At 41.2% G+C, this 23,296-nt stretch overlaps 1 protein-coding gene across 1 annotated transcript in view; it reads right to left on the reverse strand.

Moving 5' to 3' along the window:
- Window positions 1-11,246, reverse strand: part of UBN2 (ubinuclein 2) — a gene marked incomplete at both ends in the record, with an annotated part of 47,908 nt that extends 36,662 nt beyond the window's left edge. Inside the window, 3 exons of the mRNA XM_079549287.1 lie at window positions 1,462-1,563; window positions 7,089-7,181; window positions 10,842-11,246. Of these exons, the coding sequence (XP_079405413.1) occupies window positions 1,462-1,563; window positions 7,089-7,181; window positions 10,842-11,246 (600 nt within the window). The remainder of the gene's footprint in view (window positions 1-1,461; window positions 1,564-7,088; window positions 7,182-10,841) is intronic.
- Between the last annotated feature and the right edge of the window lie 12,050 nt (window positions 11,247-23,296).

A 23,296-nucleotide genomic window follows, 5' to 3' on the forward strand; every position in this document is an offset into this window, starting at 1 on the left:
TGGGAAAAAAAATCAAAATATAACTTGGGCATTGTTATCACAAGATTTCAGAAGTGAGGGTGATTGTCTTCAGCAACAGTGAGTACCCAGGTAAGCCTACACAGACTAAACTGCTTTCTCAGCAAGAATGAAACATCTGTTCTTACTGAGCTGAAGATCAGAATTAGACCTTTGCAAATGACACCATCTTAGGCCCCAGTATGGTCCCAGCTGCACAATCAAAAGCCAAGGGATATAAGATAGTTAAAATGTTAGTTGACATTGTCAATATTAATATGGGCCAAGAAAAGAGATGACAAATTAATAGAGGTTATGGCAAGCATCTACAGCAAACTTACTTTTCACACAACTTGCTCATGCACCTTCAGACTGCCTTCACCAAAACAATCCACTGAGATGAGCTCATGGCTGGACTTCTCTTGCTCAAGAAGGTACCAGTTCTTCAGCATATCTTCTGTGTACCCACACTGTTCTCAGCAGTATTCAGAGCAACTGCCGTACACTAGAAACCTCACAGCTCAGTGTTCACAGAGTTCTCAAAACGGTTTTATAACTTCCAGGACTCTTACCACATTAGCTCAGCATAATAAATGCTAAACAATACACTTCATTTTCATGGTGTCTTTTTCTTTTACATTTCCTTTCCTCTCACCTTTCAAGACTCAAACTCTTAGCTCCCCCCTCTTCATCATGGCTGCTTGGTCCTGTGCCACTCACCAGAGGAGACTGAAGGCTGGCTAACATGTCAGGTGGTGCTTGTTAGTGGTTTTGTACTGTTTAGTCAAGTAAAAATGAAGAATGAATATCTACTCCTTTCTGGCATCTAATAGAGGAGAACTACAGGATGTTCCCAAAGCTTTTATCATCTACTCTTTCTTCCAAGCTCTTTCCTTCACGATTTTCTATATAACCTTTAAGATATTTTCAAGTGCCTTCTTATAATCCTCCAAATAGATACTGCCTGCATCCAATTAATGCATTTTTCTCTCACATCATCTGAGATGATTTCTGAAAAGTACTCATAAAATAATCCGTAAAACCTTGTTTTTATCTCAAACCTATTTTATCTCAAAATTTTCAGATGTTCAGTGTCCCTGTGGGTTCTGGAGAAAAGACTAGTATTCGAATTCATACAGGAAACCTACCACCAGTAATCAATTCATAATCCAGACAGCTAGTACAAGAAACTAAACAAAGCCCAGTGTAATTTCAGACCACTGTAAATAAAATCAATTTCTACAACTGGAATATGTGATACAGTAACAGCTTTCTTAGCTCTTGCAATACAAAATGATCTCAGACTACAAACCATCGATTTATTGGATGCCCACAGTAACTTACCATTTGGATTCACACTAGTTACACTCGAGCACAAAGCATTTGCCACTACCCTTCTTTTCCTTTTATAAAGAAAAGAAGGCCGCTTTATTTCTTGTTGCTGTATTAATAAGGCTTACTTACTGCTTCAGAATTATCAATGAAAGGGTCTGTTTCATCATAGCCGTAACCTATATCAATGAGATCCTGCAGGCGATCCTTCCGATGTTTGTGGGGCTTTCCACTCTGGAAAAGAAAAGAAAGTTATACCAGTTGGGAAGAAAGCAAACAAAAGTCTACAAAAACATAGACTGAAGTCTACAAAACGTACAACACTGGTGTGATAGTCATTCAGGGAATTAGCAGAGTTTTACTCTGATGTGTCTTTGAAGACTGTCTAAGTAAATAAAAACCAGAAGGCATAACTTTCACATAGGAATGAGTTCCTGCAAGCATGCTGAAATGCTGTATAAATGCCTTATCAGAATCATTTCTGAAAGTTATTCATTAGCCACCTGGTTTCTGGGTGACTGAAGTATTCCTAACATTTTCTGCTGAGATGTGTTTCATTGCTCTGGTTTTAAAATTCTGTTAGTGATAGAACAGCGCTACCTAAATTATGTCAGTTAAGTCTTTCAGTACACTACAGGGCCATTACAAAGGAAAACACAAACAGCCTTGCATTTGCTAACAAGTTTTCCCACATGAGATGGACTGCCTTTCTACAGGAGTGTGAAGCCTAAGCCAAAAGAGAAAAATATTGATCTGGTGCTTGCAGATACGGAGTGTATGAGTTTCCAAAAAGTTACAGCATTTATTTAATGTAACTGAAGAGAAACACAGTAAGATGAAATACCTTGAAATACAAGAGCTGTCACTGCAGTTGATAGGACCAGACATGAAATGGTTACTTGAGTTACCTTAAAGCCATGAGCTACATTGTAGATTGTGCATTCACTTACCTCCAAGAGAAAGTAAACTTCAGTTTAACCTGTAAGTACTCTTCCAACATGGAAGTGTAACTGTTCAGTAAAAAGTCACATGGAGCTCAAACCAACTGCAGGATAACTGAACTTAAGGCCTTGCAAACAAGCAGTGCTTAAGATGTGAGGCCTAGTTTTCTGACCCCTGTATAATGTGGAAATTGTCAATATAAAATTATTAAAGCTAAGTGCCTAAGGGCACCATCTTCACTAAAACAGTATCAGGCTCTTCCATGAATATTTGCCAACTATGATCAAAGTGTATACTCTTGGCAAACAAACAGGTATAACTAAACCAATAAACACAATTGTACAAGAAAAAAAAACCCACAAAGCTGAGTTCCATTTCTAGTTCAAGTTTCCAATGTAATAGTACCCCTAACCTTTTTTTATCCACTCTGTCATCCCCTATGGTCAAGTTACTCATCTGATGCTTTGGGAATACACAGACACGCAGTAGCTTTTTGTTTTAAAAAAAAAAAATATTGGATGAAAGAAGAAAATATTTGAAAAGCAGAGGTAAAATTTAAGTGTTCTTTTTTAAATTCCAGTGCATTTCACACAAGTTTGTAATTCTCATGATTCTGTAGCAACTGTAAGTTAATGAACACTATGGCATTTTGCCTCTACAATCCCATTAATATAGTATAGTGCAATCCACCTCTGTATTATTTCTCTTAACTCCAGGTAATTAAGAACACAGAGGAGCACATCCTTGTTCATGGGTTCCAAGTCTTTTTGCAGTAATGCCTACTTCAGTACATACAAACATTTAACAGAGATTTCCCAATGCATTTTTACTGCATTATTGTTATTCATAGACATTCAGCACAGATATGGGACAAGCCTAATAAATGAAAGTCTTCTAAGAGCAGAGTGAGTAAAGGTAGGATTAAAACAGTAAGTTGTCTTGAGATAGAAGCAGATATGATAGTATCTGAACCACCATACCTGCAGTTAGAGAATTTCCTTCAGGCTGACTCTACCAAGCTATGTGTAAGGAAGTGTGTTAAAAGTCTACAGGCTCATCTCTATCGATGTTCCAGACAAAACTGAACAGATCTCCTGCATCAATGCTTACTACACAATAATTAAGGGAAGTTTTACTACTGGTATTATTCCACCTCTCTTCTCAAAGAGCTTCTCCAGCCTTTCAGTCCCAAAGCATAAGCAGCCATGACACCAGAGCAAACTGAGGATTCCAGAAGCTACAAATAGCACTCATGCAATTGTTCAGAAGCTCAAATATTAATTCAACGACAGAGCATAACACGAAGTTTAAAGAACCTTCACACCACAGAAAGTAGCAAATACAATGCCCCTGGAAGACTCTTCAGAAATGAGTCAATTTCATCTCTATATTGGGCACATTAATAAAAGTTAAAAAACAAAACCAGGAGATACAAGAATACACATTCCAGGGCAGAAAATAATTTTGCTGGAAGGAAACAGAACCTCAAAATTTGAAAAAAAGACCCCAAGATGCTTAAAGACAGCAAACTATCACTGGACAAGAGAGAAGGTCCACTCAAACTAATGACTGGTTTAAGGCCAGTATCCGAAGAGTAGGAACGAATGGGTCACCAAGGAACACGTATCCATCTGTAAAAGCAACAAAGAAGGCTAACAGCTGGGGGGCAGGGAGGAAGAAATAGATGACAGAAATTACTCAGTGTAGTAAATATGAGAGGCAGCTGAAGGAGCACTGAGACCACTCGGTTCTCAGTACTTGAATAGTAAATTGAATTCTATGATAATAAAAGGAAGGTAATCCGCACAAAGGAAGTATAACCCTAACAACAAATACAGCGTGCTCCCAATTTGTTATGCTGCTCAGGAAGTGCTGGAGTCATTACATGGAGTTCTATGACATTTGCCCGACAATCAGCAGTGGTCAAAAAAGGAAAGAAATAGGACTTAGAAAAAAAAAAAAAGAACAAAACCAGAAGTCATGATTATATCACTGATAAATCAGGGCATCCTACTGCTAATGTTCTTTCATTTAAAAAAAGAAACTGGAACAAAAAAAGGGAACAGTGAGCCAACAAAGATTTTAAAGGTAAAAAGCTGCTACTGTACAGTATCAGAGTTCAGCTGGAGAATGAAATGACAGACTAGCTGATAGCATCAGAATCACACGCAGCATGGAGAAGAACAGGAAGCCATTCACTCTTTCTCACAATACATGAATTAAGGAGCACCACACGAACTTATTAGCCAACAATTTTACACAGAATGTTTTCACACAGCAATCACCACGCCACTCGGTGCTGTGGAATACAACGTTAAATATCAGTAAGCTCGGAAGATGGCCTGGCAGATTTATGGCAGAAAACTACATGAATGGTGGCTAAACACACAGCCCTCGGCTTGGGAAGAAATTAAGCCACAAACTGATCGAAAGGCACGCTCAGGCAACATCAGCACACACTTGCTCTGTTACACTTTCAAGCATGAGATTCCCATGGTGTCAGAGAACTGTTACAACTGACCACTACTGATCTTATTTCAGGATTATTATTTTTAACATTTTATATAATATTGCCTGAGATTAATATAATGTTTTCACAGCATACAGCATATAATGTTTAATTTTACTAAAGAATAAGAAAGCAGGACTGAAAATTGCAACTATGTGGAAGAGATTTCTATGCTGGCACTTTAAAATTCACAGTCATCACAATAAAGTTCTAAACAATCAAGTAAACAAACAGTGCATTAACTTTACACTCTCAGACTTAGAAAAGTTTATTAAAAGAGTTTATGTTGGTATCAACAAGATGTATCCAAAACTGTACCAATTATAAGTACAGACATTTACATGAAAAAAAGTAAAAAAAGTCTTTAAGGAAGAGTGCTTTCCACAAATCACATTTTTTTTTCCCCACTACTACACTATCAATGCTGTGTAAAGAAGACACCTGACTCAATTTTAAATGGGTAAATCATTATCAGTTTAAGAAAGAAATAGTCCTTCCTGCAAATGTGAGAAAAACCTTCATTCTCATACAACCAGTGATTACTTCTACACTGAAGTATTAGATAAAGAGAATTAGCATCTACATCAATGGATATCTATCCTAGTTTAAGCTAGGGAGTAAATGTCTCACCTCAAGATTCAGAAGCTGGCTGGATATTGTCAGAACAGGAGCAATTGCACTGGGTCAGCATACAGACATGCAATTCTTCCTACCGTGAAGTGTAAGTAGAGACTGATGGCTCTTGTATTGGAAGAGAGAAAGGACGGCGACTATCTAACACAAGAACTATCAATCTCTGCACCCTCCATCCTTAGTCGTCCTACTCTAATAAATTGTTCCTAGAAGACATTTGCCTTCTGAGAATTTTGTGGCAGTGGGGGCATAAGGTATGACAGAATAAAGAAAGGCAGGACCTTAGAAGCACAGTCAAATACAAGCATGAATTCATACCCTGGTAAAACAGTAGTTTGTTATTTACTGCTTTTCTAATGGTTACAAATATCTATTTGCCTCTTACTTATGCTACTGAGCACTGGAATTAAGTTTTCATATTTTTAATAATAAACTTTGTCCATAAATGTACATGTTTAGCTTTGATGAATGAATGTATATGCATGCATACTACACTGCATGTGTACTAGATTGCTTCCACCACCCCCACCCCTCCTACATATATTGCTTTACATGCTCTCCACTGACTTTCATTTCCTACAATTAAGCTGCTTGTTTTAGAACATTATTAAAATCCTTAACTTGTTTTATGGAAATGAGTTTCTAGAAAGTACAATTGAAATATTTCTCTCTGAAGTTCAAAAAGTAATTTATCATTCAAATGAAAACTAAACACTATTATGGAACTGCCTTCTCAGTACACTGGCTATATTGAGTTTCTGTCAATCCCTTCAAAAAAAGAAAATGATTCTTTTCAGTTTAAGGATTTCTTTTGTGATGTATCACATCTAACATGCTCTGAAATACTAATTGCTTCTACTGAATATTTAGACCAGATACTCCTAAAAGTCAGCCTTCGCCAAGAAAAAAAAAAAGAAATCAAACAAATAACATTTCAATATGCATATTAATAGCAAAAGATACAAAGCACTGTTCTTGTTTCCCTTCTCTATTAGTAATTCAGAATATCAACATGTCGAAGCACGATGATGAGGTTCTGATTGCCAGCTCAGAATTAATCACCCAATCCTACCCATATGAATTCTTAAAGGCTTGCTTGGGTGTGGTTTTAGACAACACTTTCTGATTTCTACCTTCATTTATTAGTGAAAGCCTCTTTATATTATCACCTAGAGTTGTTCAAGTCATTCATGATACATTTTCAGGAGTCAGCAGAGTTAACGTTAGGCATCTGGCAGCCACAAGATAAACTCATCAAGTGATGACTTACTAAACAATAGCTTCCTATGGAAGCATTCCAAACTAGTCAGAAATTCATCAAGATTTGTCAGTACACAGCCTTAAGAGAAGAGCTGCTCAGTAGTGCACAACAGTATTTATCACTAATATCAACCTGCATTTATTACTCAGTTGCCCTTACATAGGAAGCTTTCCCAAGAATAGCTTCACAGGCAATACTATCCTATGGAGAAATCTATTTAGCAGACTTGTCTAATAATCTTGTAGCAGCTTCAAGCTACTTAGATGAAATATGAGATGGCCAGCTCCGACAGAAGAATGACAGAAGTCATTTGACATTACACCAACATCTCTACTGAGCAACCAAAACCTGGTGTTAATGCCACACCGTCACAACTGAACACTTGTACATGCTAACAAAGGCACAGAAACTCACATATTTTGCCTCGAACTTCTTGGCTAGTGCTTCCATTTCGTGCCGCTCACGTTGTTCATCATTGAAAGGATCTTCTGAGTGAACAGATTTCTTCTGAAAAAGGCAGAATTATTCATTCCATTACAAGAGAAACATAAGATATGTCTAGTAAAAACTTATTAAAAGTGAATAAAGTATATTCTAACGACCAAGTAGTGGGAATCCCTAAGAGGGTCCAAACGCTTACTTCATGCTCTACAAAAGAGTGTAAGCCATTCAGTTATCATCTACTTGTCTCCTCCTAGTGAAGAGACAAATGCAAAACTAAAGGTTCAGCGTTACATTTCCCTAAGTATTCCAGTGCAACCTCAACCAAAAGCATAAGCAGAAGAGAACGCTGGCCGAACTAGAGATCCAAAGAGAAAGAACTCCAAACATAACTTACACTGGTGCCTACCCTATTGGTGCTGTGATCCTCAGGTACCACACACAAGATGTACCCAGTATGCTAACCAGCAAGAATGCTATGTAATTTTTCAATTGCTAAGTCACACTGTAACAAGTAGCTTACCCTTACCACCCCGAACTTCCTTACTGCTATATTCTTGTTTGGATAACTTCAGAATTCACAGCACAAATACTACAGTATTGCCACTACAGCAGCTAGAATAACATGATTTAATATTCCAGCTGTATAAACAAGCAGGAAGCATCCACTTCTGAGTTTCCACTGACAAGAAGTCAATGAATAATAAGAGCATGAAAAGGTGTTCTTTTTTTCTTTTTCCCAGAAAAAAAACAACTATGACTGCATTTGTCAATTTTCTATATAAAATACAGTAAAAGGGGTGGGAGTGGTAACAGTTCTAAAACATGACAGAACAGTTAGGCCTTCACAGATGCTTCTCTAACTTTACTTCACATGAACTACTCAATGAATAAATCAAGTTCTACAACAGCCAACGATGGAACAAAAAGCAACATGCCATGCTCTGAAAAGCAAGATTTCCCCCCCCACAGTAAGAGAAATTGAGTACTTACAAGAAGAGGGTTATGGCTAACCCTGAAGCATCTACTAAGTTACATATGCCTTTCCTGCATGCTACATATTAATATAAATACTGCTCAATTCATAAAACACTTTCTCCTTTTAGCAGGGAAAACCCACTCTATATAGATCACTCCAAAACTAATGCCTGCCATTTATTTCCAGGAGAAATACAACAGATACAAAGAGCGCACAAACATATAGGATAGGAGAAATTCCCAGTGTCAACACAGTATTTTTCTTCAATAGTGATGCATTTCCACCAGCAATGCCATCTTCACCACTACTGAAACACATGTCCCACCATCTCACTGTGCTCACATCCACTGTTTGGAATGTTCAATAAGCATTCACGAATGTCAAAAGGTGCCATTTTCCCGCATGGAGGAATTCAATGATACACCTTTGCTTCATTGCTTAAGAGACCTATTAAATTAATGCTTCCAGTTATTCCCATACACTGATGGAATTTTTACACATCTTTCCCCTTCCAGAACAGTGAGCCTCTGGAGATCCATTCCTGGCTACTCTAGCCCCAAGCAACACCACAGGATAAAGACATGTTTTGAATTATGTTATGTTGAACTTCAATGGGAATAGCTTCAAGGAAACTGAGTAACTTATAAGGGATAAGTAGTAAACAATAGTCTTCAGAAAACCCCATCAGTCTTCACCCTACAAAAACAGTTTGCATAACTAAGTTTGTATGAACTGTTCATTTCAACTTTATAACAAAACTAAGTTCTGAAAGCTTAAGCTCCATTTAAAACAACAGCATTAACTGCTAACTACTTACCACTAACTCACAGCAAATCTCAGAATCAGCAGAAAAATGACAGAGGGCAGAAGATTCTTCTTCAAGATATGTTTTAACAAAGCAGTTTTCTCCGCTGCCTTAACTACTACACATCACCGTAGTTATTCTACTCCACAAGCAGAATCAGTCTTCCTTTCATAATTGCTTCTATTTTAGGATTCTGAAGAGGTTACAACATTTCTTGGTCTGAGAGTGACCAGGGATTAAGTGAGAGGCTGATTTGTGCAGAGCAAGCTCTCCTCTTATGTTTCCTATAACCATGAAGGAAGTTGGATACCTGTTTTACTCCTGGACACAACATGCTCCTCGTCTTTGCATGCTGACTGAGGCAAGATTCTAAGTCCCCTCTGCTATATAGAGAAGCCTTTTCAGTTTCTGCTTTGTAATCAGCAAGAAGTTAAACTGACAGGACAACTACACAATAGATTTTGAACAGTTCAGAATTGCTTTTAAAGGATCACAATTTATGACACAGTTTTACATAATCAGTTGTTTGTTCCTCACAGTCCAGAAAGAGACAATATTACAATCTACTGATCTTCAATTTGTACTGTCAGAGATTCCTTATGAAGCAATTCTATCACTATTTCTATCTATCTGATCTTAGTTGTAACAGAACTCCTCTACATCAGTGTCCCCCCCCCCCCCCCCCCCACTTTCCTCCAGAAAACATGGAATTTTCATCAGAAGCATAAACATACTTTTTCCCCCCCATGCGATTAACACATTAACAATCTACAAAAAACAGCAGTTACAAGTGGGGATTATCAGGGGACAAAGTCTGCCTCTATGTGCAGGCCCACTCTGAAACACTACCACAACTTCCATCCTCGCACAGGAACTGCTCAGAAAGATGGCATTCCACAAAGCACCAGGCTGCTGCTACAATCCAGAGCAGTCATTGCTGGCGCTGTTTGCCCACAGCAGCTGTAGGGCAGAACACATGGAGCTTTTAACTTACATCAGAAAGTCACAGAGGGATTCAGCGTTTGAACGCAACACACTTCTACATCCCTTCCATACAGTGCAAGAAGTAAACAGGCCACTAAGCACTGTTAGAAATATAAATAGAAATATTTTGCTCCTTTAACCACTCTTTATGCTGGTTATTATGTGCTGGTGGTTATGCTGGATTTGAAAAGCCAATGACAGTATCAGTACCAGTACCTGAAGTTTGCCCTTAGATTTCACAAAAGCTACCTGCCTCTGTAGCAGCTGCCCCTGCCTTTTCCAAGAAGATAAAAACTTTCTCTAAAATCAAACAGAGAAATTAAGAGAAGCCACAACCACACAGTGTAACTTCATCAGTACCTGCACCTCACAGAGTGACTGGCTCCAGCAGGACTGGCTCTTTCCTAACTGAGCACTCTGTCCTGCTCATTGGTGATACTGCTCGCTCCTCAAAACTAGCTGCAGGATAAACACAGGAGCCCAAGTACTAACTATTTTCTGATTGGGAGAAAAAGAGGAAGAGCTTCTTTTCCTGAGCGAAGGCTCTGATAGTTACGGGTGAGGTGCCAGTTACAACGAGGTTAACTCCTACTCCGTAATGCACCTCCAGGACTGACGCTCACCCCACTGCTCCGCAAGATTGGCAACAGAGCCGGACTAAACAACTCCTTCACCAGCAGAGAGCCCAAAGACAACAGCCCAACACGGGACAGCTCCATCTTCCGCCAGAAAAGCCTCCCGGTCCCAGAGGGCACACCGCACCGCTACCCAGGCCAGAAAGAGGGCAGAGAGCAGGGATGCGAGGCGCTCTCCTCGACGAAGCGAACCCCTCCCCTCTCCCGAACGCGGTCTCAGCGCCGGGACAAACACCCCGGCAGGACGAGGCCGCCGATAACGCTACGGTGGAGGAGGTGGAAGGGGGGAGGAGGAAGAAGGGAGGGAAGGGGAGGTCCCGTACCCGCGCCTCCCTGCAGAGCAGCAGCTCCGGGTAGCTGAACTCCACGCAGCCCTCCTCGGTGGGGTCCTTCAGCACCACCTCCAGGCGGACCGTCTGGCGGAGCGGGAGCGCCTCCTGCGGCGGCGGCGGCTCCTGCCGGCTGCCCTGGCGCGGCGGCGGCGGCTCGGGCCGGGGGGGTTCCCGCTGCGGCGGCTGCTCGGGCCGGCCGGGCTCGCGGGGCGGCTCCAGGCGGGCGGCGCTCTCCCGGGGCACCGGCGGCGGCGGCTCCGTCAGCGGCACCTCGCGGCCCGCCGGCGGCGGCTCCGGCTCGCGGCCCCCCGGCTCCCGCTCCAGCGCCGGACTCTCGGCCTCGCGGCGCCTCACGGGTGACAGGCTAATGAACGGCACCCGGCGCGGCTCCGCCATCCTCCGCCGCCCCCCCGCCCTCTCACCGGCCCCCGCCTCGCGCGAACGGTGACACCGCTCTCCGCGTTCCCTCCTCCCGGCTCCTCCTTCTCCCCTCCCCCCTCCGCCGCCCGGTCTGAGCTGCCCCCTACGTTCTCCTCGCCGCCTCCGCCATCTTGGCGCCCCCCCACATAAATAGAAGCAGGCCCGAGGCCGCGCACGCGCCCCGAGGCCGCCGACACCGTCGTACCGCCCCGCGTCGCGGCTGTTATTGCTCAGCTTCCCCTCGACGTCAGCGCGCCCGACGGCGCCCGCCCTCGGTTGCCATGGCGATGTGCACGCTGCCGCCGTCGGAGCCTTAAAGGGGCCGCCCGCACGCGCCGCGCCGCGCGGGGCAATGGCGGCCGAACCGCTGCCGTCCCCACCCCCTCGCCTCGCGCCGCACCGTTGGCGCCCGGGGATCGCGCGCGCGGGAGGGGAGCGGCCGCCCTGAGGGAAAGCCCCGCCGAGGCGGGAAAGGAGAGGGGAGAGCAGGGCTAGCGCGGGACGGGGTGAGGTGCGATCTGCGCTGTCCGCGGAGGCGGCCCCCACCGCCGACGAGCCTGGGCCTGTGTAGGGCCCGAAATGGCTCCTTGAGGAGCTGACCTCCTTGAGGTCCTGCCCTGGTGGTCCCGTGAGGAAAGCGGGCTCTGCGGCCGTGTGAAGTGCTGATGGCAGTAGGCTGGTGAGAAGAACTGCTCTCTGCACACACGAAGAAGGCAGGGTGTGAGCGGCATGCTTCCAAGAGCTTGAGCTGCCTGCAAGCAGGGTGCCTCAGTCTGCCACCTCCTACCTGACAGACTGATGCTGGCACTGCCAGGCAGGGTATGCCGACAAAGAAAGCACTGTGGAATCTCAGGAAACCATGAGCATCCCCATAACATATATTCACCTGCACTGGAGCAGGCAGGAGGAAGATGTTATCATCTTTTGTTCTTCCTTGGCTTCAGTGCTTCTGAGGCAGCTGTGTTCTCCTTTTAATTTAAAATGTACTCATGTTATGCAAGATGAGTGTAATTTGTGTATCTATTTTGATATTTACAACAAACCATTCCACACAGCCCATTACCCACTTTCCAATCTGCCTTCAGCACAGCTCTGTGATGTTTTCATCTCCCTGCATGTGAAGTTTTTTGACTTGTCTACTCCATGCTGTAGAGAACGTTCACAAAATTGGAATGCTGTTCCTGAACACTACAGTTTCACTAAAGGGAATGGAGAATGCTTCAGAATCTTACTTGCAGCAGGAAGTCATGGAGTGCCTGACCAGGTCTAGGGAACATTGCCCTGAAGTCCTTCTGAAAGGCTTTGTTGAATGCTGTAGTCAAAGAGATTTCTTTTGTCTTAAAACCTTTCATGTTCCAATACAAGTAGGTCTACAAAGGTGGTAAAGGATCCAGAGGGGAAGATATATAAGGAGTGATTGAGGTCCCTGGGTTTGCTCAGCGCAGAGCAGAGGAGCTGAAGGGAGGCCTAATGGCGGCTGCAGCACCTCATAGGGAGTGGAGGGGCAGCGCTGAGCTCTTCTCTGCGTGACAGCGACAGGGCCCGAGGGAACGGCATGGAGCTGCGTCAGGGGAGGGGCAGCTGGGGGTGAGGGATAGGGTCTGCACCAGGGGGTAGAAGGCATGGAATGGGTCTGCCCAAGGCAGTTGGCATGGCCCTGAGCTGTTGGAGTTCAAGAAGAATGGTCTCAAACAATAGGGTTTGATTTTTGGGTCACCAGGAGTTGGTCTCGATGATCCTTATGAGTCCCTTCCAACTCAGGATATTCTATGATTTGATGAGCTAGCAAGTGTGGCACAGGTATTCCTCACATAGATTTCAACTTTCAACATCATAAAACTATTTGTAAATCCCACCTGTTTTTCTGTTGCAAATTTCATACATTTATCAGATGAGGCACACAATAACTACTTCTGGACTCAGTTGTCACTAAGCTCCAGACCTGCAGATCCTGCTCTGCAGATTCTAGTCCTCATCAAAGTTTCTACATAGCCTGTACTATTGAGGCTTCTGATGGTAGAAGGAGACCTTTCCTTGTCAAAAGAGCAATTTAGTGCTGAGCAAACAGAAGTGTAACTGGGAAATACTGGGCTCTTTTGTGACTCTGCTGAATGCTTGTTTTCGAATACCATATGGGAGATGAGAGCTTGAAGTACAGTGTAGTAACAGGAATATAACAATTTATGTTCATAGGTAATGTTTGCACGTATTCTGGAAAGGGATGAAGATAAGCTGTGCACTGGAGGAATCCAACTTAAAAGTTGACTCTGACTTTCAGTCCTGTAGATACATATTCAGATGTAATGAATGTAAGACATGTACTCCACAAGAAAATGAAGCTTGCAAGTTATCTGGAACCAGCACTTAAAATTCTGTTGATTATTGTGTAGATGCACTTGAAACGACATCTTCATCAGATTTGTAACGTGCTTAAAAAAAAAAAAAAGACCAATAATTGATCTGATCTTCGATAGGATTACAGAGGAAAATAGTGCTAGTTCTTGGAAGCAGTAGGCAGCCATTTATTCTAAGTTAAGACAATGCAGACTTTGATATAAGTAGCAGCCTTTCTCACATATAAGGTTTCTGTGGATACTTACTGTTGCATTTATATTCCCCCCTCTTCCTTCTCTCTTCTGGGAGATTAGCTAGATAAATAAACCCTCAGAGACCTGTTTCATCTAACATCTGAGCATCTTGGAGCACACCTCTTTTTTATGAGGCTGAACATTTGTTTATATGGCTAGACAAATAGTGGTTCTGGATGTCTGAATTTAAAGTGAAGTTACCAAAGCAAGCTTGCTGTAGATCTTAATATCTTGAACTAAATCATAAAGAATCTTGGCAGCAGATCCAAGTGTAGCAGGCGCTGAATAAAGTACCAATCGGTGGATTACATCCACAGACTTGTGTACAGAAATGGGTATTGGCTTCAATGTGTTGGAATTGATGGTGGCAACAGTGGAATATTGCAAAATTTGCACCAGATGAGTCCTATAAATGCTCACTTAGGGACAGAAAGAACACTATGCAAGTTTCCTGGACCTATTGAAATAATATGAGGCTGAAGGTGACATTTCCTGAATCACGTCATTATCTGTTACGAGATGTGGTGTCACCATTATGAGCCGGAGTCAAAACAGTATTCCATGGAGTGGCAATGTGAATCTCCATTGAAGAAAAAAGTTGAAGATGCAGCCCTCAGTGGGTAAAATGATGTGCTCTGTCTTTTGGGATGGAAAAGGGATGGTCCTTCTGGATTTCCTAGAACCAGACAAGCCATCAATTCTGACCACTATGTTGTAAGGCTGACTAAGCTGGAGGCTCAAACTTCCAGAATCAGAATCTTCCAGAATCTTTTTCTTGCAATACAATAACGCCAGGCCTCACACCACTTTGAAGACCATGGAGCACATTGCCACACCCACCATATCGTCTGGATTTGGTGCCTTCTAACCTCCGTCTGTTTGGGCCAGTGAAAGGTGGACTGCACGAGCAATGTTTTTGTAGCAATTACACTGCCATAGCAGCTGTGATACAGTGGATCACCTGCACTGATGCAGATTTTCTATGAGCACAGCATGCAGGGTGTTGTTCATTGCAGTTAAAATAGCTAATAGTGGTGACTATATTGAAAAATAGCATTTTTTTATCTGAGAATTTACTCTATCAAATAGTGCTATTGTGCTGTTTGTATCTGTTGCTGTTTCCATGAAAAAAAAAAAAAAGAAGCCTTACTTTTGGAACGACCTATATTAGTTTTCTTGCTTTAGTTTATGTGGCCTGGAGTGGCAGCTTTAAGAGCTTCTACTTTGTTTAAGGTGAACGCTGGATTCTCCAGTGAAGTAGGAGCCAGACAGAACTCAGCCACTCAAAATTCACCAAAGGACACCTCTGTTCATTTGGGGCTTTGTTTTTGTGACTGCATCTTCATTTTTCACATGTTGTTTCTTCACCATCTCTTCCTGAAGTCTTGGTTTCTTATAGTCCAACCAGGCATCTTGTTGATTGCTGTGGTCCCTTCACTGAAACTGCTGCAACTTTCTTTGCTGTGTCAGGAGATGCTGCAGCTGCAGGTAGGATGACATTGGTGTAGCTTTTGCTAGAAACACTTTTGCATCACAAGAATCCACTGCACCAGCAGTGTGGCTGGCCTTGCTGTTTTTACATGTAAGAAGACTTTCTGAATTTGCATGTTTTTTTTTTTTTCCACTTGTCTTTTCTACCTACATTTTTTCTAAGTTTTCTCCTGGCTAATCCAGAAAGCAATGCCACAACCAATGGAATATAAAACTTGGTCAAGATTCTTTCAATAAATGCAGGAAAATGAATATAACACAGCCCAAGGAGTAATAAACCTCTTTGTTTCTCCAAAGGAAGCGTCAGTGTCATGCAAACCATTTGGAAAAAAGTGTTCTTCCTTTAAACAAAAATACAAAAATCTTGCAGAACATACCTCAAGCTTTCTTTCCTTTAGGAGAGAAATACTATTTAATTCTGCCAGGCAGGAATCAGGCATATGTGTTCAGAGTTGTTACCAGATACCACACTTTTAAAAGGTCCGAAGTTCTCTTATTTAGTGAGGTAGACAGTACTTTAGAAGGACAGTAGGCAGGTGGACAAATACCAGATGTTGAGGGTTAGGAAAAGCTCATTGGCTTCAGGTAATTAGGAAATGCTTTACAAGGGAATTTATCACAATTTCAAGGTAGAGGAATAGTGGTGAACTTTATCCCACACATTGGTGTATTGCACCCTATGAACTGGTCAAACCTTACTTCTTGGAGAATAAAAGTTTGAACCTATGAGACACTCAAAATCTTTCAAGAACTTTAAGAAAAGCTTTGAACAGTCAAAAAATCAAATTGTCAATGGCAACGGGACGTTTATTCTCCTTTTAAAGTAGCAACAGCTTACATTCAAAAGGTTTTCAAAAGGCTACATTCAAACTGCTCCTGGAGCTAGAGATCTCACCCTGAAAATGCTCTTTTCCTTCAGACTTGGCTTTAGAAACATCCATTTCCTGCCATCAATCATGGTCTTTTAAAACTGTGTTGTGTACCAGGACAGCACTGGCTGTCTATTAGGTAGATGACCTTCATCAGTGACATCGACAGTGGGATTTAGTGCACTCTTTGCACTTGTGGATTATGCCTAGCTGTGTGGTGTAACTGACACAGCCGAAGGATGGCTAATACCATCTGGAAAGATCCGGTCAGCTTTGAGCAGTGGGCCTAGGTGAACCTCATGAGGTTCAACGAAGCCAAGTGCAAGGTCTGCCCTTGGATCATGACAACCCTCGCTATGAGTACAAGCTGGGGGATGTAAGGATCAAGTACAGCTGTGCCAAAAAGGACCTGGGGGTACTTGGCAGCTGGACAGGAACCAGCAATGTGCCAGATGTCCAGAAATCCAACTGTGTCCTGGGCTGCATCAAAAGGAACACGGTCAGCAGAAGAGGAAGGTGATCCTGCCCCTCTGCCCTGCTCTTGTGAGATCTCAACCTAGTGTATCGTGTCCAGATGTCCAGTCCTCAGTATAAGAGAGTGGAGTGCATCCAGAAGAGGGCCATGTAAATGATCCAAGGGATGGAACACCTCCGTGTGAGGACAGGCTGAGAGAGCTGGGGAAGAGAAGGCTCTGGGGAGACCTGAAAGTGGCCTTTCAGTATCTAAATGGGGGCAGAAAGAAGAAAAAAGGGAACTGACTCTTTTTCAGGGTCACTTGTGAAAGGACAAGGGGAAATGGTTTCAAAATAAAAGAGGGGAGATTTAGATTGGATGTAAGAAAAAAGTTTATGATAAGTGTGGTGAGGCACTGGCACAGATTGCCCAGAGAGGTGGTGGATGCCCCATCCATGGAGACATCCAAGGTGAGGCTGGAGGGGCTCCAAGCACCTTGATCAAGCTCTGGATGTCCCTTTTCATTGCAAGGAGGTTGGACCAGATGGCCTTTAAGGGTCCCTTCCAGCTCAAAAGATTCCGTGGTTCTCTGATGAAAACATAATGTTGGCATTTATCTCACCAGGGCAAGTCTTCAAGTTAGAAAAACAACAGGATTTACAGGACCACATGTAAATAGCACTGTGGTTTTCCCAACCAGTCAAAGGGAGAGTCCTACCTACACTGATTGTCTGTACTGTTCACATGTAATTTCTCAAGGTGAACTGCAAACTGACACTGCTGTTGTATGATTTGTGATTTTTGTCATCTACAGAATATTGTAATAAAGCAGCTAATTAAAAAAAAAAGATTGTTAACTTAGAGGAACTTAAAATATTGAAAGCCTCAAAAGCTGAATTTATGTGAAATAGCAGCATGAACTATGTTAGGAAGAAAAAAGAGTGAGAGAAAACAGAAAGAACTGCATCAACTGCATCTTGGACGAGGAAGAGCAAACTCCTCCTGAAGGGGTGGTGAGATATTAAGTTTTCTAATTAATGTTAAGCATCAGCTCTTAAGTGTGTTTTTTTTCCGAGCAAAAGCTGGTAATTTTCTTCCTCAGATAACAGTAGCAAAGTCAATTCTAGCTAGCATTATAAGATGTAACAAGAGAAATGTTCTTATTTTTTTTAATGTAATAGTTAATAACTGTTTCTACTTCTGCTGTTAGAACTCCTTGCTAGAACAAGCAAGCACCTTTCATCTTCAAAAAATACACTGCTTTTAGAAAGATTTCCTTAATAGCAGTAAGTCTTTCATGATTCATACCTGCTCATTTCACGGTTTAAAAACACCCACATATTTACTGAGATTGAGAGGGATTATGTGCTCAGAGTTGTCTCATCCTCTCCCCCCCCCCTCCTACCTCTCCACCCCCAGAGTTAAAGATGCTTGCTGAATGGGATACTTATCTGCAGTGAAAAGCCTGTTCCATCAGGCCAGCCCCCCTGGAGGCAGCGGAAGATTACCAGCCTGGCCGAAACTCTGGAGTCAGGTAATTGTTTTACCTTCTGTTATTGTCTGCTGGTTCTGTTCTTTCAGTAGTAATTAAAAACACACAAGTATCTATGAGTCACTATTTTAAGTAGCTACAGCACCCACCTGTAAAGCAAAGAAAACTTGGCTTTTCATAGAATTCTCAGCTGGAATGGTGGTTTTACACTCAAAGCAGTAGTAACACTGTTTAATGAGGTAAAAGGCTCTGGAAGTAATTCCCAGCAATAGGAAAGCTAATGTGCCATAGATTTGCTCTTCCAAGAGCTGACCTCGGGTGAGACAAATATCCTCACAGTGCCCATAGAAATGGACCCAGTCAGACCACAGGCAGCCTGGCCTTGCCCACTCACCAGCATTGCATTTCCCTGTTTTCGTGAAATATTAATATTTTATTGATTATCAGAAAAATGTTTCATTTATAAAACACTTACAAATATTGTAAAACGTTGTTTTAAAAGTACTGTCCATGTTCTGGAGACAACTATCAATCAATGTTCACTCTTCCAAAAACCAGAATGACACATTCGCTGTAGATCACAAAGCAACCTTCTAGGAATTGTTTGACATAGGCAGTAATATTTGGCTGTGCCCCTGGAGGATTTTTCTTCTTCCCTAGTTTCTCCTTTGGCTTTCAGACTGATTTTACAAAAATTCCAACATCCTCACCACCTCTTTTGGTGCCTCTCAGCACTTTGGAAACTGCTTTGCCTTACATCAAATTCTACATCTAAATAAGTGCACATTATCGCAGCTGAGGATGATTGCATAAACAAATTACCACATTTTTAACATTCATACAAGCTAGAAGTATTCTTTGCATGCGTGGTTCAGCATTTTCATACTTCCATGATTTTATTTCCAAGCCAAATTGTATTCAACAAGCAAAGCACATATTCATCCGCGGGAATTAATGACATACCAAGCTTGCAGATTCAACACAAAGCTGCTTTTGAGTTGCCACAGCATTAAAAATAGCATCTGAAAAATTACTTGTGAAAAGTGATTTTCCATACATGAATAATTTAAACGGACAAACGGAATTTTATTAAAGTCTGTTTTCTTACCACCTCAAGCTGTATTTTGAGAAGATGTATGAAATTTAAAGACTTTTTAGAATATTAGGACAACGGCAATAGCAGTGAGAAGTTTAAGATCAGAGCAGCAGCTACATACCAGAAATGCTTGTGAAAACAAGCTACATTTCAAATGTCATTTTCCTGGCCTAAACAGTATTCCTCCTTACATTGATAAGTAATTATACAGTCAGATGTAACTTACACTGAGTACTTATCTGACTACTTTGTCACGGTTCTAAGAGATTTTAAAGTTACTTCTCAGAGTCATACTCATTTGGAGTTCTCCATAGGACTTAGCATATTTCACAAATCAGAACAAACGTTGAATGTTCCCTGGAAGTAGGGCAAGGAAAGCAGTGTTCAGAGGTGGGGTGAGGGGAGGAGCAGATATGTGGAAAGCTTTATGACTGTGCTGTAAGTCACATGGTAGTGGCTCAATGGAAAGGGAAAACACTTGATAGGCAAGGAGAACATGCAGAAATGAAAAGTGGATGCAGCAGCAGGACCTGCTTGAGAACAGCTATCGAGTGCAAAATTGAGTGCAAAATCATGTAAAACTGGCCTTGGAAATGGTTTTGCTCTGACCTGAAAACAGCTCTTCTGACTTTTAGTGGGGAAAACCACGATAGTTTTATATAACTAAATTATTCCCTGTCTGTTAAGCAATGACTCAAGTTCAGAACTTGTGACCTCATGAATGAGTCAGACAAAAGTATGGTTTAACTTATAGAATACTATTACTATGGTAACCATCAATAACAGGAATATGATAGTTTAAGACCTGGTATAACAGATTTTGTAATCTAAGTTTTCTGAAGTTTTCTTAGAAAAAGCTATCACATATAGATTGATATTAATGAGAAATGTTTAAGTCGTGTTAAATAAATTATTTGACGGGCTTGAAAAAGACATTGTGCTTCATCACATAATGGCTAACCACATAATGGCTTCAACCTGAGTGTACACGTGCTGGTGAGAGGCAAGATTACCAGCAGCTTTGAAGCAGACGTGCATAAAGATCCCACCATTCCTAAGAAACAAAAAATCAGGTAACAAATTCAGAGCTGTAGCATTACAGTGTGGAATGTGACTGCTGGAACTGAAGCATGCTTCTTTTCTGGATGACTTAAGCCATCTCTGCATTATTAGATGTATTATTAGAATGTTATTGCATACCGTGTAACTTTGCATTGTTGTGTGTGGTTTTTCACAGAACTGACCATTCAAAAGTTGCTTACTGTGATCAAGGAACAGATGGTGAGGTCCGAGGCTCATCACTCTTCTGTAGTTACAGGGCAGCTTAAGTGTGGTTTGAGGACTCCAAAACAGGCATACAACTCCTAGGTCCATACAAGTTCAGCTTGGAGATGATGACATAGGCACTATGCCACTTTTCAGTTAAAATTTAGCTGTATCTGAGAAGTGCTCAATCTATCCCGTACATTATTTTGACAGGAAATATGCTAAGTTCCAGTTCTTGAAGATTTAGTTGTAAAAGCATTTTAAAGACCATTACTTACTTCACTACTATTTGTTATATGTAATTATCTTGAAAAATAATGTGGAACAGTTAAGCACAATAGTGTACAAATACGATCTAAAGAAGTTCTCTTTTTACTTGAAGAGTATGAGTTTTCTCAAAAGTCAAAGCTTTTACAAAAGATAGACTTTTATTTTTGAATCCATAAATAGATGGTAGTATAATTCAACAATTAAGCAAGTCCTACGGGGAATTTAGGATCTGACCATTGCCCAGAGATGTCAAATACCGGCTTTACCTGCTCAAAATGAAAACAAAACTTTAGTACCTACAAAACTCGGAAGACTTTTCTATGGTTGAGTGCAAAGAAAACAAGTAATATCTTTCAAATTCTGCAAGCAGCCTTAACCAATGGGACTCAGTATCTGTCAGCTTTTCCAGAATGCTGTAAAATTAGTGTAACAAAGAATGAATGGGAAGATACATGACTAATGGCATGGATCTTTTACAGGTTTAGCTGTGCAGCGGTTATACAAAAGCAATTTAAGCATTACTAATGTCATGTCACTCATTTAAAAGAATACAGTAATACAGTATCAGCAAAAAAATGTGAATACAATTTTTGAGTACAATTTAGGAGAATAGTGAGCAGCAGTATGAAAGAACATATTTAATATCTCATCCAGTGATAAACTAAGCGCCACAACACCACTTAAAAAAAGTGCCACAAAACCATAAAAAAAACCAACAACAACAACAAAAAAACAAGTTGAAAACTCTGCCTGTTTTCCAGGCTGGAAAACATCCTTAAAAAATTATTTTTACTTTTTTTTTTTTTAATCACTTGACCACTACTCCTATACAGCCTCCAGCCTACAATTGGTCAGTTAAAGACAGGGCTGATCTCCCTACCTGCAGGCTAGTAGACATGCTCATTAACTACGTGTTTTCTCAAGATGCTTCTACATTTTTAGTCATTGCACTGAGATTAAGAGTTCCTCCACTCAATCACTTCAGCAGTTTCAAGGGTGGTCATCCTGAATTAGATAAAACACGTATTTGCTACATTCAAGGATACACGTACAAAAACTTGTACAAAGGTTACTTCTTACCGACAACATTGCTGGCAAATATTTTCATGGAAAGTCAAGTTATGGGATTCAATACAAGGATTAGCAGATGAAATTTACTACCATGTAGTATGAGGATGTTGTGGTATAAACTGGCAGCAGCTCAGCACCACATGGCCTGCGCTCACTGCCTCCCAAGTGGGATAACTGGAAACAAAATAGAACTTGTGAGATGAGATAAAAGCTATTAACTAAGACAGAAAAGGAAAATGGAAACAAAAATGCAATTACAACTATATATATATATATATATAAGTTTTCATATATATAGCCACAGTGCAATTACTCTCTACCTGAAAACCCACACCTAGCAACAACACAACTACCTACCAACCAACTTCCCACTGACTGACGCCCAGCAACCCTCTATAACTATACTGCAGTAATAAAAAGCACAGCTGTCCTCCTTGTAGAATACTTGGATGTTACTGGCATGAGTGCTCAGGTATTATCAAGCTTATGATCATAATCTTTACTTATCAGGAATGGGTCAGCACCCAATTGAAAGCAGTTACAATGTTTTTTCTCTGTCATTGTTAATGCTATGATTGCTAATGCTGTACCTTTTTTCCACCCTCTATATCATATTTTCCATATTGAGATGGTTACTGAGAATACAAAGAAATAGCTGTATTTTCCACATTCTTCCTTGTAATTCTAATGATGCAACCATTTCTTTTTGACTAAGTCACTCTTCAACTACTTTATCTGAAATACAGCTGTTTTCAATTTTATGTTCACTTGTTACTGACCCATTAAACTTACCATTTCCCTGACTCTGCGCACGCATTCTTCACTGCCTGCTAGTTCTATGTAGGTCCTTTTTGTTGTTATGGTTTTTTTGCACATCTCCCTTTGCTCCCAGCTTTCCTATTTAGTGACTCCTTAATTTCCTACATTTCAGGGAATTTGGAAATGGGCAGAGATCAAGTTCTGCTAACTACTAGAGAAACAACTTTAGATGTTTTCCACTCTCTTTCTGTATCAACTAAGGCAACTTCTATCACATTTTTGTTCTTGAACATACTTCTGTGGTAAACAAAACATCAATATTTCAGCACCTTTCTTCTGCATTTTAGTAGTACCTACACGTCTGTTCCATTACTAGGACTTTTAAGTGCTAGGACAATACCTTAATGTATTGTCCTATTTTGTCACCACGCAAGGCAAAAGCCTGCAGTCCCCAGTTCCTTGCAACTTAAATGATAAATATTATCAGTCAATAAAATGTACTGTGCTAAAAAACACATTCTTTAGCATATTAAATATGATTTTGTAACTATAGTGAACAAAGGCAACATTTTCAAAAACTTCTCCGCTGATCACAGACAAAGAATTTTAAATGAGTCCCTGAGCCCTATGCAACAATGCCAACACACTTCCTTCAGAAGTTTCATCCAAC

Source organism: Tetrao urogallus (assembly GCF_951394365.1).
Source record: "Tetrao urogallus genome assembly, chromosome: 1".
Lineage (NCBI taxonomy): Eukaryota > Metazoa > Chordata > Aves > Galliformes > Phasianidae > Tetrao > Tetrao urogallus.